We start from the raw sequence: 14,713 nt of genomic DNA, 5'->3' as shown, positions 1-14,713 counted from the left end.
ATTATGAAACTTAAACATTGGCCAAACTCCATGATATATCACAGTAAACATAAAGCATCACTTTTGTTTTTGTCAATATTTCTGTTATCACATCACACTCATTCACTGCAAATGACCTGAGAGCCACAAGGGAAAACAGAGGCCTCCATAAGGAGATCGGGTAACTTCTTAATCCAATTTCAACGTGAAATTGCTTTTGATTTTTTTCAGTCTGATTATGATCTGAATTTTCCACCCGGACTGAATTTTGGGGTGGAAATCTGAACCCTCAAGCGCCAACACTTTTGATCAAGTTTGTTGCTAAATAGCCAAAGATATTGGTTGATGGCAGCTTCAGTCTAACTATAAAGACAACACTTATTCAGTATCTACATCAATGAAAACATCCTCAGTGCTTGCTTGACCACTTGCTTAACTTTAAAAATGTGTATTGCCTGGATTAGGCCCAGATGTTAAAATCTGGAAAACACTTTACATGATGCATATTTTGCATTCTAAATTTAACGTAGAATAATGGCCATGTGAAGCAGATATTTGTGTCAGTGGGGATTCACTGCTCCTCCTTTCTCCCTGCTCTCTCTCTCTTCCAGTAGACAACTCAGAGCTTCTGACTTCTGATCCGGTGGAGCTCCAGTGCGTTCCCATGGAAACCCATTTCTGTCCCGTCCCCAAACTGCTGGTGGCGGCTCCAGTGGCACTAAACTCAGTAAGCCTTTCCCGAAACCCCAGTTAAAGCCCCTGAAACCTGCGCACCGCAGCAAACATGTGCCTCACCTACAGTGCACACTGACCGAGTGGCAATGTGAAACTTCTGATACGATGTTATGAAAGTAAGAAAGCTGCGATGGTTCATGCAATACAAGCCTGGACGTACTACTGTTGCTTTAAAGCAGCCATCCTGATGCATACTGACTCAATCAGGCTGAGCAATAGAGCTCCCTCGTTCTTACAGCCATACATGCCCACACCTTAAACGTGCAACACACACACACACACACACACACACACACACACACACACACACACACACACACACACACACACACACACACACACACACACACACACACACACACACATTCAAGACTAAATGCCCTTTATGGGTTGCAGCCATCACATGTGGCAACCCAACACATTTGACTGTTCCAAAGTCAGAAACTCTAGATCTGGAAAATCAGCAGCCAGCGGACCTGCTGCTGGTCTACAACCATGACATGTTGTCAAATGAAAGAGTGTTTCATATCATGTCATGTTTACGTATCAAGATGACTACGAATGCAGCATTTGTGTTGTACCATGTGTACCATTCAATAAGGAGTCGTCGTTAATTTGTTTGTGCCTTTGGTTTTTCTGCTCAGCTACAGAGGAGACTTAGTTTCCCAAAACATTTAAGAGCAATTAGTGAAATAGGTTATTGCAGTATTTGCAATTAAGGCAGTATCGATTACAAAAATAGAGTGTATTAGCCTAAAACTACTACTGGAAAAAAGTCGACTAATTACCTTTATTGCCACTTAAAATTTGTATAAATGTGAAGTACGGTTTAAATCAGTTTTTGTCCCCCAGTTTTATAATCATGACCTGAGCTGCAAATGAGGCATTACTTGTCATGTAATGCAACAACCTGTAAAACTACAAATTGGGTGACATTAAATTACGATACCATCACTTCTACTGAAGTGGCTGAGTGAGATTTCTCAGTCTTTTAAGAAACAATGATTGAAGAAGCAAACTGCCTTAAAGCTGGTGAGGTCATGTTGTCTTTGTGAAGGCCTGTCGCAGTAGAACTCTCCTAATAACAGCTGAAATTTAAAAACATTTAAAAATGAAAGTTTCTTAAGTTGTGATGTCTGTCAGTGACTGATTTTTGTTTGTGATTGGTCCTTGTTCGTCCCGTTTCCTCTGTGATTTGATTGACAGGTATAGTCATGGTCCCTGGTTTTCTGTGTTCAACTTACCCGAAATCAAATTGAAAACACTTAAGTCAGATCTGTTACAGACTTTTATAATTGGCACTACTTTAAATTTTTACACCTGATGTCAGTTATTCATTGCACAAGATGGAAGCTGGATTTTTTTTCTCCTGATGTTGTGCCTGAAGTTTGTCGGATATGCAAGGAGCTGCCCCATTTAATGCAATACCCGAAAAATTCCCCCAAATAAATGTCTCCCTCCTAAACGCAGAGATGTATTTAAAAAAAAAAAGCAGTTTGTTTGTGTAATTATCTCCTATCATGCGGCTTTGGGATTGAATAAGTGGCACAAGAGGTTTATGTTTTGTGGCTCTTCAGGGAGAACGCTTAGAACTTGAAAATGTCCTGTCTGACTTTAAAATGTTTTTTCTACTGATGTATCCTTATTGTCAAAAGTCGTCAGACTCTAAATATTGAAGCCACAGTTGTTATAAGCAGAGTCGAGGTGTGGTGACGTCAGGAAATGAAAGAATGAATCACCCGTTTGATGGAAGAAAAGGTACAAACCAGCTAGATTTTTGGTTTTCAAATGTCTGTAAGGAATTGCTTTGTAGGCGTGTAAAATTGAACTCAACAGCTTTGGAAACTGGGCTGAAATCGCTTCTATCCAAATTCAAATGTGCCTCCTTCAAGTCTCTTCAAACCACCACTATACACTGTAAGAACAGACCAGTGCTCAAAGATAGATGTGTTATTTGGTACATTATTACAATAGAAAATTGCATATGTGATAGTTTCTTCTCAGAGACAGCTGTGCTGTCCTATTGTTAATGTAAAGAAATAAATCAGAGTTGTGTGCATACGTACGTGTGTCGAAAGAGACAATGAATCACATATTTAGTTGTAAATGCTGCAGAAGTGACGGCATTTCACTGAACATTATTCATTTTAAATAATGTTAATGTGTCGTGAATGTATCTAATGCAAAAACTTTACACATGCCCCTCTAAAAGACAGGCATGCTGAAATGTAATGATTCACTATATATGGACTACTTCAGAGGTCACATAGCTACCATGCTGATACTGTGTTAAGACATATTAAAGTATGTGTATTGTTATATAGATTTATATTTAATGTCAATGGGTGGTGTGACTACTTTTAGAAATATCTTTCACTCTCAGAAAAGGTAGAGCAGAATTGTACTCTTTAAAGTACATTCGTATACACTGGTCAGGTACATTACGGTACCATTTCTTGCTAGTCAGTTTTTGAACCGCTTCCCTCGAAAGTATCCAAAGTGGCCAAAAAGCACTATAAAGAAAATGTGTAATTATTGGGCAGAAAACTAAGAAAGTCAGCGTCGGAAACATTTTTATTTTAGCTTTTTTTTCCCTGTTTAGATTACCTGGATTGGCCAGTTGTCCCCTGTACTGCAGCCTTGTTTCTGTTAACTCTTGGTGTTTGTGGAGGCTGTATACAGAAGTAAACAGGCCATCCAGCAGGAGCTGCTAGTGCTGCCACAAGCATGTAATCCATTTCTGGTTTCCTACCCATCAGCACTACCAGCTGTGTTCAACAGAGGCAAATTAGTAGCACCGCTTCCAGAGATATAACCCTGTCATTGGGCAAGTTAATGTTTTGTCCTCCTTACCACCTGGGCACCACAATTAGCGTGCCACCTAAACTGTAGCAGGTAAAGAAACAGCACACACTTATTACCAAGTTAGATGAAAAGCTTGACACTGCTCTCATGTTTGTGGGAAATACAAAGCTAGAACCAGCAGCTAATTAACTTGGGCTCAAACCCAACACTTCCTGTATCCATTTCAAATTAAAAGCCCTCTAGTGTTTCAATAGACAGACTCTTTATTTTCAGGCTTTTATTGTAAAATACGCTGGAATGTTTTGCGACTGAAATCAGACAAACACTTTGGATGAGTGATTCCACGCAGCCTTTCATATTAGCATGAATATATAGTTGACTTTAATGAATTAAAGAGATGGAAATATATATTATTGACTATTGTATGTAAATTTGCCACCGTAGGAACAGTGGTTACACAACCTCAGAAACGGCAACAACTTAATCCGCGCACATGCAGCACTCACGCATCATTTGTGATGTACTCGTTACATCAACGCATAGAACTATACCCCTTCGGTGGATAAACAATACATAGTCATTTAAAAAAAAAAATATGAACATATAACCTAAACAAAAGGTCTTCCATTTTTCATGTTAGACAAATATTAGACAAACTACTTCATAAATAACTGTCCCGACATGAGTGTGATGATCGAATTTTTGGACCCTCAGAAAGAAGGTAAATAAGTGTATCTCTGAAATGCTGCAGAAATCTATTTAAACCATAATTTCTTTCTCTCTGCCTGGTGGATCAAACCTTACGTAGCCCCTTACATCTGTTATCTTTTGCTGAGCAGGCTCAATTTCTCCGACTCGATGAAATTGATGATCAGAATGTCCGGACAAATCCCTTTGTCTAAATCTTACCACTTTGAAAGACTAGCTTTGTCCAGCCAAGAAATACCCCTCCTCTCCCTCCCCCCCGCCCCTCCCTCAACATCGGTATGCCTTCACTGACTGCTGTCCAGCTGGGAAAACAGAATACTTGATTAATAAACTGTGCCTCTTTAGGGCATGTGCATTTTAAGTACTCTTAGTACTTTTAAGTACATCTGTTAATGCTCCAGGGTGTGTTAGTTTGGGGTATCGCGGTGTGGCACGAGAAAAAAATAGTTTTTACCTCTTTCCCTCTCTCATTCTGTTGTACTTGATTTCCTTTAGGCCTCGCTGTATTTTTCTCACGCGGTCCTGATTCATAACTGTGGAACATGCAAAATGTTCCGATCAACGTGATTAGAAACTTTAGCATGTGTACAGTTAGTTCAGTCTGGACAATACAAATAAACAACGGCCTTATTTCTCGATCACTGTATAAAGATGTGATAGCTGTGTATGAAAATTACATGTATTAATTGTAAGTTAAGCTTTTTTTTAATCCGACATTTAAAAAAAATTTAAAAAAACACGGCATGGTAAAAAAAAAAAAAAAAAAAAAAAAATCATTTATATATAGTTAATAGTTTGTGTAGACCTACAAGAAAAAAACAATATAATATAAAAATCGTTTGTACACAATGATGGAGTCATTGTTAATGGTAATAGTTGCTGTTGCTATGGCAACAAAATGACAACATGGCTACCTTTCTATTATCCTAATAGTGAATTTTTTTCACATTAATTGAAATAACATACCACACTAACTTATTCAAAAAGGGAATGTCTAATTAGTTTGTCTTGTTATTGCAACGTGATTAAATATTTTATATGGAAAACTTAAATCCTTGTGATATCCAAAGGTCCTTGGGGGAGATCAGGTGTTTATTTTGTTTTGTTTATTTGACCTTCAGTGTTGTTTTTTTTCTTGTACATGGTGTTTTTGAGAAATAAGAATGGACTTTGGCTTTTAAAGCAAACACCTATCTGTCAGGGAGGTAAAGAGGCTTTTGGACTGACTGAAAGATTTTTTTCTGTAAAGTCAAACCTCCTGCAGAGCGGGCAGCCTGGCTCTGGTTCGTCTGTGAGGAGCTGTTTCGTTGGTGAGCTCTGTTTCAGGAAGAAGGTGGTCCAGAAGTCTCTTTCTGCCCAGCTGTGCTGGGTGATGTCGATCCTTGCTGAGGTGTATACGAATGTGTGATGTTCACCTTGTTTGCACTTATGTACATAACTCTGTCAAAATACTCAAAATTTATTTTGAATAAATACAGATAAAAGAGTTGATTAAAAAAATCAAATCAATGTATTGTTAATGATATTGTTTTAATACAGTGTGAAAAGATTGCTTTGAGGGATCTGTCCTTTAGTTTGTTTGCTCGAGCCCTGTTCTTTGCCAAGCATGATGTCGCCTAATGGTAAACTACGAACGGTTCGCTTTAAAAAAAAAAGAAGCTTTTTTTCAGAGTAGTTGCTGGATCATTTTTGGTTCAATAAGATGTCACCCTGACAAACAGGAGAGGTGGATTAAAAGAAAGAGTCAGCCTGAAATGTATGTAACCTTGTCTGTAAACGCTCATCATGCAGACACCTCCCTCTCTCTCCAGGAAAGCACCAAAATAAAGCACAGAGCAGCTCTATCTGCAAAAACAGCCAGGATTCAAAGAGGAGCAGATATAAAATCAGAAGTCAGAGTAACGTGGATGAGGGATGTGCTCACAGGGTTTTAAATTCACTTTTAATTTCTTCCATTATGCAAAATGTTTTTATTTTTTATTTATTTATTTTATTCCCTTGTCATTATCCAAAACAACAATAAATCTGAATTTTCCTCAGGATTCTGGTCAAAATTACAAACAACATGGTTTTCCAATGTTACTCTCACAGCAGCAGCAGCATCCTTACGCAACTCTGTTTGTGCAGATTTGGACATGTGATGCTCTTCAATTACTCTTAAAGCCAGCGATTTTGTTGCCATGGCACTTGTCCTAGTGGTGGATTGACTGAGTCATCCTGGTGAATCGGTTCACAGCCCTCTGACTGTAGAAGATTGGCTTCAGAGCGTCTGTGTGCAGAGACGGGTCTCTGAACGACGTGTACCCAAAACTCACCAAAGCTTCTTTTCTATGACTCACCAGCTCACTTCATTACTGCTGCGCCAGTGTACGGAGAAATACACATGCAGCCATTTTAACATACTGTGGTTTTCCAGTCACCAACACCTGAATAAGATTGTGTTTTGAAATTGATGCTTTGTCACCTTTATTTCCCGCTGTATTGTGCCTTTAATGTGCAAAATGTACTTTTACGTTCTACATTGAAATTGACTGCGTGTGTGTATAGAACGTATCCCTTTATTTAAAATCCTCTGCTGGTGAGTTGTTAAATTACCTTTTTAAATTGGGTACAATCACAGACTGAAAGGCAAACTGTGGAAGAAGAGGGCCAAAGACTGTTCAGGACTAAGCCATATATGAAAAAGTCTCTGACACTCTAGGACAGACTTGAACGTGACCGCTGTTTCTTTGTCACTTCTTGTTTTCACTCTGTTTTCTGCTTGTGGTGCTTGTATGTGCTGCTGTGCTACATGCCAATTTATTTTGCAGTGTATAGCTATTAAGAGTCAGTTTCTGTGCCTATGACGAGTTCTGCGATTTCTGTTTGACCTTAAATAAAACACATCATTGTGAGCCTCTCGTGGTGTTTTATTCTTCATTCGATTTTTGTGTCAACTTGTAGTTTTCCTTTGTCAGTTTATTTTTTACATACGATTGACTTCATTATATGTATATAAATTTAAAGAAAGTGGAAGTCATGGATGTCTTATGCGGAGTTTATTAAATAAAGCACAAAAAACTGCATTTGATCAGTACTTCTAAAAAAGATGCTAATATGTTCCCTTCAAGGCTTTTTCAGCCCACATTGTTTACTTTAGATTATAGCTATTACATAGCTGACCAAATCAACTTATATTTGAATGAAAGGAACCCTTCCTATTTAAGTATGTCTGCTGTGTGGACAAATAACTGAGGCATCAAGTAAACACAAGCATCTGTCGTGGTATTTATGGTAATAAGTATGGTAATAAGTGTCTTAGTGCATTATGCGTCATTATTTCTGTCACGTTTTTACATTTTCATTAGACCCTGAGCATTAGAGCATTAAGGTGGAGAGCAACCTTATAAATCATGTTCACGAATGAGCAGAATTAATGCGACTGAGTGAGGTGCAAACTCAAGCTGCTGCAGCAGAGAGGCAGTATAATAAAACTTAGAGGTAGGCTACAAATATACGCGTCACAGAAAATGTGGTCTTATTAAAACCAAAAACACAGGAGCCGGCTGTCACTCTCAAACTGATTGATTGGCCTGAATACAGACAGTAATGCTGCTTAACTAAAGCTGATAAAGCTGACTGCCTGAGCTCAGATTGTCTGACATCCTCAGTAACATGAGAAGTACAAATCTTAATATCTATAGTTGACATATTTTATGGAGTAACTCAATAAGTTGCAAATGGTTTGTTGCATCTGTAAGCACACCCTACTCTGGTGTCAGGGTGTACTGACACACCCTGGAGTACATTTAAACATCACTTTAACAAGGTGAGTGAAAGTAATCCCCTGATTGATGCAAAAAAAAAAAAAAATCTGGATTTTCAGCCTACATGCTGTCTATGTTTTCATTGTCCTGAGACAAATCTGCTCATTTAATTTAAAACAAGCTCTTATAAATTGGGTACAGACTGAATCAATAATAATTTTTATTTAGTAATAGATAGTAACAAATATGACATTTATCATTAATCAATATAGAGTAATACATGCACTACTTGTATTTGTTAGTGACAGTAGCAATATAAACAGGAAACATGGAGAGAGAAAAGAAGACTGTTATTAGTATACAATATTGTAGTTCTTGAAATTAGACATTCATTAATGTGAAATCCAGATGAGTCATTCTACAACAATTATCTGGTATCAATTAATTGAATTTAAATGTGGTTAGTAATTTATTAGATAAATCAAAACATCTGGGTAGTATATGGTAAAAAAAAAAAAAAAAAAAAACATTCAGTCTACCTTTGAAGTGGTTTTCTTACAGCTACGGGACTTCTGAAGAAACTAATTAACATGTCAAAGCACTGACTACCGTGGGATTACGTTTTGCATGCGGTCAAATGAAACACGGAGAACCCGTAACGCTATTCCCAGTATCCAGGATATTATTTTGAAAAGCATCGCGCCGGATGTCTTGTTCTCGTTAGCGGAAGCGGGCTGTTAGCTTCAGGAAATCAGTTGGTTGGAAAAAAAATATTTCCTATCTGGTAATCAAACCTGCGCCGCACCGAGAGGTCCAAACGCACCCTGGAGCAGCAATAACCCGCAGCCGATGGACCGTCGGATCACTACACTGAATCTGCGTCGATAGCACGCCCCGGGGGGGGTCGCCGAGGCGCCGGACCGGGCCGGAACCAGAACCGGGCCCGGACTGACGGACATAACCAGCGGCTGCGAGAGAGAGAGAGAGAGACAGACAGAGAGGGAGAGAGAGAGCGGGGCAGTGGCATGCAGTCTGTCGGGGAGGTGTAGCGTGTATCACCGCGACCTGCTGTCTGTGATGAGTCGCCGGTACTCGAGGCTCCTCGGATCGGACGTGAAGGCGCGAGGCTCCGGGATGGCACCGCGGGAATTCAGCCAGGCGCGAGCTAGCTGTGACGCGAGCTAACGGCAGAGTTAACGGACACCCAACTTTTCCTCACGAACGAACTAAAAAAAACACACAAAAGTATGGGCAGTAGATCTGGTTTTAAGTGAAAGAAGAGGGTTCGTTTTTGTTTTTGTTTTATCGCCTTAGCTTCTGCCAGTTTTTTATTTTTATTTTTATTTTTTAAAAAAAAAGGCCTGATAAATGTTTCTGGAGCGAGTATAGCAGCGTCGCTAACGTCGTTAGCTGCTAACGTTAGCCCTCTCCGGCCGCCCCGATGAAAGAATACAAAGTTGTGGTTCTCGGCAGCGGCGGCGTCGGCAAGTCCGCGCTCACCGTCCAGTTCGTCACCGGCACCTTCATCGAGAAATACGACCCGACCATCGAGGACTTCTACCGAAAGGAGATCGAGGTGGACTCGTCGCCGTCCGTGCTGGAGATCCTGGACACGGCGGGGACGGAGCAGTTCGCCTCCATGAGGGATCTGTACATCAAGAACGGGCAGGGCTTCATCCTGGTCTACAGCCTGGTCAACCAGCAGTCTTTCCAGGTACCACACGTGCAAAATGCAGCTATATAGGTGTTTTTAAAAAATAATTAATAAAATTAAAATAAAAAACAAAATCGGGCTGTGACTCCCGAGTCTCCCGTGTCGTAAATGCTGCCAGTTTCTCCATCAAATTGTACTGAAGGAGGAAAATCATTCGCTAAAAGATGCACACGCACACAAAAACAACAACAACAATTAAAATACAGTGAGTTTCTACATTTATTTCAAGCCGGGGATTGCTGTCGTAATTGGGAGCATGTTTGCCACTTAGCTCGCATCGTTATAGGGGCCAGGGTTTCCCCCACCATTATAACACTGAGGTGGAGCACCCAGGTGTGTGTGGTTGTTTTTTCACTGCACCTACTGTTTGGTGGTTCTTGTTTTTATGGCATTTTTAAATACATTTTATGATAATATTAATCTTAACAACTGCCCCATCACCCCTCCTCTGCTACCACAGCACCTAAACCAGCTAGAAACCTGGGATTAGCCTGGGACAACCTTATCTATTTTGCCACGCAGTGATTTACTATAACCTATATATATATAACCTAACCTAACCTACAATGGTAGGTTTAATACTTTATTAATCCCCAAGGGGACATTTTTTTCGCTACAGCAGCATACAGGAAGCAATAAGATAATAATAGAATAATAAAAAGCAATAAAATAGCAGTAAAAAATATTAAATATAAAATGCACAGTATATACAGTACAGTATATATCTATATATATTATATACAAAGAAACACAGACAACAGTGTTATTATTGTGCGAACAACTACAACTGTAGGGCTTGGCGATGAGGACGAAATCTTAATATCGCGACATTTTTTTTTCGGCCAAATGCTTTCGTACCGATATTGAAACGATATTTTAGAGATTACTATAGGTGCTTTCGCCAAATATTTCCAAAATGTGATTTTTAATAATCAGTCGTAATGCGAATACAATGACAAAGTGGCTAAAGTGAAATAATAGAACAGCTAGAACGGTCGATTCAGAAAATGACATGACTTCACTGTGATGCACCCTTTAAAACTACAAAAGACTAACACTAATAAAATATGACAATATTACGATATCCAAAATCTAAGATCATATCTAGTCTCATAAAGAGATATGATATAATATCGATACATGTCCCAGCCATAACATATCGCATTGCATTTGTGTCTGTAGCTTCGCTGTAAGAGCACATCTTTGCCTGTCCAAAGCTTTGAATGTCTGCAAACTGTTTACCAGACAACTTATTTTCGTGAAGTGCCACAAAAACTCAAAAATAACCACACAATAAACAAAGGCAGTAATACTTGGTGTAATAATGTAGTTGTGCAGTCTGTGTTGCAAACCTTTCACAGTTTTCCACTCTTTAATACCTGTAAAATAACTCGAATTTAGTGCCTCATTCATTTGTATCTGATAGAAATTCTTGTGGGTTTTGAGGAGCTACACTCATACTCCTCTTTCAATCAACCTTTTAGGACATCAGACCGATGCGAGACCAAATAGTGCGAGTGAAGCGCTTTGAGAAAGTGCCGCTGATCCTGGTTGGCAACAAAGTCGACCTGGAGTCTGAGCGGGAGGTCGCCGGATCAGACGGACGAGCTTTGGCTCAAGAGTGGGGCTGCCCTTTTATTGAAACCTCTGCCAAGAGCAAGACCATGGTGGATGAGCTGTTTGCAGAGATCGTCCGACAGATGAATTATTCCACGCTGCCGGAGAAGCAGGAGCAGTGCTGCACGGCCTGCGTGGTACAGTGAGGAAGAGGTACGGACAGTTGGCCGCTCTCTAATTTTACAAAATGTGATAAAATGTCCCTGCAGTGCCTGTGCAAAGATGGTTCACAAGCTGAGGAGAAATGTGACACACGGATGACTGTGTGGCGTTTTGAGTGCCGTGTGAAGCAGAGGAGAGATTCGGCTGGAAGTGAGAAAGACGAGTGGGTGGTGCTGCTCGGCTCAAACCGTTGGTTTAGCTTGTTATCATAAGATTGCAGAAAGTATGCGGCATGAAGAACACAACTGTCTGAGCAGCTCGGGGCCCGAGAGGAAAAAGACCCCGAAGAGCAGAGAGTCGAGAAGCAGGCGGTCCGTGAGCCTGGCAGCAGAAAGCGGAAAATGTAACATCCTGAAAAAGAAATTGTTCCAAAACAGGAAGTTCACTGTAGATTCTGAGAGAGGCTGCTTGCGTTAACCACTGCCCACCAGACCTTTAAACCTCTTGCGGTACCTAACGTTTTTCTGTTTCTCTTTCTTTCTTTTTTTTTATAGATCCATCATTTGTCTAGATCGCCACAAGCATTTTGAAAAACCATGAACCAGGGTTCAACCTGACTTTCAAACCTACTGACACAAACTTACAGCGGCTGGTAAAGTTTCTGCTCAAGGTGGTTTCTGACAGGAAAGACGTCGGTCCTATTTTTGATATCATAACAGTTAGAAAGATGTTTCTGCTGCAACCTCAACGGCCTTTTTTCGATGACCACGGACGGAGTCAGACAGGCAGACAGACTTGTAAGAACGGCCATCTGTGAATTTCTGTCTTTTTTTTTTTTTTTCCTTGTAGATGGAGTTATCCCTGAAATACTAAGCAGGAGTGTTTGTGAGGTTGCAGCTTCTTTTTAAAGCTGCTTTAATCACTATTATATACTTTAATATTACTTGTATTATGTCTCAAGTTTGGAATTTGACAAAGTATTTCATAATATTGAAACATTTTGACTTTTAAGCATGCATTCTTCAACCAGTTTGCTGCCCAGGTGTACTGCTCACCTTATTTTGAAAATCTTGTTCTAAATCGTTCTTCTGACACAAACTACAGCAGTTTGTACTGCAAGTTTTTTTTAGTTTTTTTTTTTTTTTTTAATATATAGCTTAGGGACACTTAAACAGGGTGTATAACTTTGGATTAGACCAGGATCATTCACTTCAAGGGACAATACGTTGTTTTCATCGCAGTGGCCTGAAGCAGCTGAACTCATCTGAATACTCGCATGCTCAAAAGTGAAAATGTTTACATGACTAAATCAACTTGAAGTGATGAGGATGAGCCATTTTACTGTTCTTAGCCTAAATTCTGTTCAAGTCTCTGCTAGGCATGACTCACGTGGACGCAGGTCTTCCATTTTCAGTTTTTGAGGAGTCTGTGTAGGAGAATGATTTTGGAACGACCAAAGGAAGCTCACAGTGAAAATATTTGTGCTTGACTACATGACGTGTGTTGCTTTAAATTCAGGAGACGCTGATTTCTTGTCATCACTCCCGCCGCAACGTGGTTTGATAAAAGCTCTGGCACAGTTAATCCAATTTAACTTTGTATTTTTCTTTTTCTTATAGTAACCTATTTATTAAAAACTAATGACATGAGTAGCCAGTTTTAAACTTTTAATTTTATACTAGTTTTTGCTTTTTGTGAGTTTTCAGGATACATGGTATGTTGTATTTTTGTTTTTTTGAAGCTGAGAATTTAACAGAGCCTTAAATTTTCTGTTGCATCCTGGTGTCATGTTTCTTTTTTTCCTCTCGAAGATGAACATCTGTCGTTATTTGGTAATAAACATGCTGGACTCTTTGCTTTTGTGATGGGACACAGATACAATCTTGTCTTTGATAAACAATATCAATCTAATCTGTTCTTATTTCAACTTCAAAATCTAGAAACAGAAAATTGAATTTGAACCTTTTTCATGCCATATTTTTGCAGCTGGTTGTGCAAATTGTCAGTGCTGCAGTTTGGGAACCATTTCCCCGCAAAGTTTCATGGTTATTCTGTAACTTAAAGGAAAGTAGCGCCATGCTACCACAAAAGATGTAAATACGTGTAACGTCCCCTGGGTGATCGGATCACTAATTTACTAGAAATAAATCTTGAGTGGTTCTGCCGTGCGCTGCTGAACTACAAAAAGCCGGAGAGGTTCACCTGTCGCGACTATAAAACATCTGTTTGGTCATTTGAAACTCTGTACGTGACACTTTTTATCTTTTCGTTTACTTCACCGGTCATTTCTGACGCATCAGACCCCGAGCTTTAGTAGAGGCCTGACACTTGGAGAGTTCATTTATCCGCTGCAGCGCAAAGTCCGGCCCTCTCAAACCCGCTGTACTAATTGAATAATCTGAGCCTGAATTGACGTGATTGGGTCGAGTCTTGGGGTTCAGGCTGTGGATCACAAACTGAAGTGTTCAGACATGTACAAACTTGAAATAGGTCTTCTTCTTTTTTTTTTAATTTATGGCAAATTAAAATCGGGCTCCACTGGGCAAGGATGTCTCATTTTGTTAAATGCCTGTTGCCCCAACTCCTCTCCTGCGTTTCTGTACGTGTTTATTTACTTGTATTACCCGATCACTCGGGACAGATGCTAAGGCCAGGTGTCAACAGGGTCGCACGTCTCCCCAAAAGAGGAAAAACGGAAGCAACCGAGACGTCAAATCTCCTTCTCCACCCATCTCCGTCACGCTGTGCCGGTGCAGTGATACATGTAAAGTAGTACGCCCCCCACGTAATGACCTTCCAACGGGTCTCGTCAAAGAGCTGAAACTATTACGTTGTCTAAAAATAGCAGCTGTCACAAACAGACCACACTTTTCACTCCCTTCTTGCTGTGTATTTTTGTGCACTAATCTGACGGTTGAGTTGGTGTGTGTGTGCTTTGCAGTTATTTATTTGTTTCTTGCCTTTCTCGCTCATGGTGCTGCTGCAGTTTCCTGCAGAGCACAAAGCTGGCTCTTCTTCCTTCTTCTCTGTGGTCGTCTGGTGGAGCTGCCGGGTGCTCGTTTGAGTCTGTGCGTCCTTCACCGAGTTGGCAGCAGCTGCTGCTGTGTGGGGATGCTAACGTCTCTGAATCAGCAGGGTCGCTGCAGCTCCTCCAAAATCCTTGAGGGAAACAGAACTCCCTTGGAAGGTCTTGTCCTGGTTCCTGCTGGCTTTATCTCTGTCCGCACCACGAGAACGACAGAAATCACCGCAGGCCGCGGGGACTGTCGGCGGCCAGTGGTGTGCAGGAGGTGTCGGCAAGCTGCAA

At 40.3% G+C, this 14,713-nt stretch overlaps 2 protein-coding genes across 11 annotated transcripts in view; both read left to right on the top strand.

Moving 5' to 3' along the window:
* The window catches only part of mbnl3 (muscleblind-like splicing regulator 3), a 31,122-nt gene extending 24,001 nt beyond the window's left edge, over window positions 1-7,121 (top strand). For 6 of the 10 annotated variants that reach the window (XM_069694436.1, XM_069694444.1, XM_069694442.1 and 3 more), the window contains one exon: window positions 591-680. In XM_069694436.1, coding sequence (XP_069550537.1) covers window positions 591-593 — 3 coding nt within the window. In that variant the 3' untranslated portion in view covers window positions 594-680. Of the gene's footprint in view, window positions 1-590 lie in introns of all 10 variants that reach the window. The other 4 variants (XM_069694440.1, XM_069694445.1, XM_069694439.1 and 1 more) reach the window with 2 other exon arrangements.
* Window positions 7,122-9,318: 2,197 nt separating this feature from the next.
* Window positions 9,319-13,260, top strand: rap2c (RAP2C, member of RAS oncogene family). The gene is made up of 3 exons (XM_069694412.1): window positions 9,319-9,687; window positions 11,172-11,457; window positions 11,961-13,260. Exons 1-2 carry the CDS (start codon window positions 9,415-9,417, stop codon window positions 11,448-11,450), a joined length of 552 nt encoding a protein of 183 aa, XP_069550513.1. The 5' UTR covers window positions 9,319-9,414; the 3' UTR covers window positions 11,451-11,457; window positions 11,961-13,260.
* The last annotated feature ends 1,453 nt before the right edge of the window (window positions 13,261-14,713 follow it).

Source organism: Brachyistius frenatus, unplaced genomic scaffold (assembly GCF_029030835.1).
Source record: "Brachyistius frenatus isolate BFR_SWC_R1_liver_20210118 unplaced genomic scaffold, ASM2903083v1 Contig_17, whole genome shotgun sequence".
Lineage (NCBI taxonomy): Eukaryota > Metazoa > Chordata > Actinopteri > Embiotocidae > Brachyistius > Brachyistius frenatus.
This window is presented reverse-complemented; position numbering and strand designations above follow the sequence as displayed.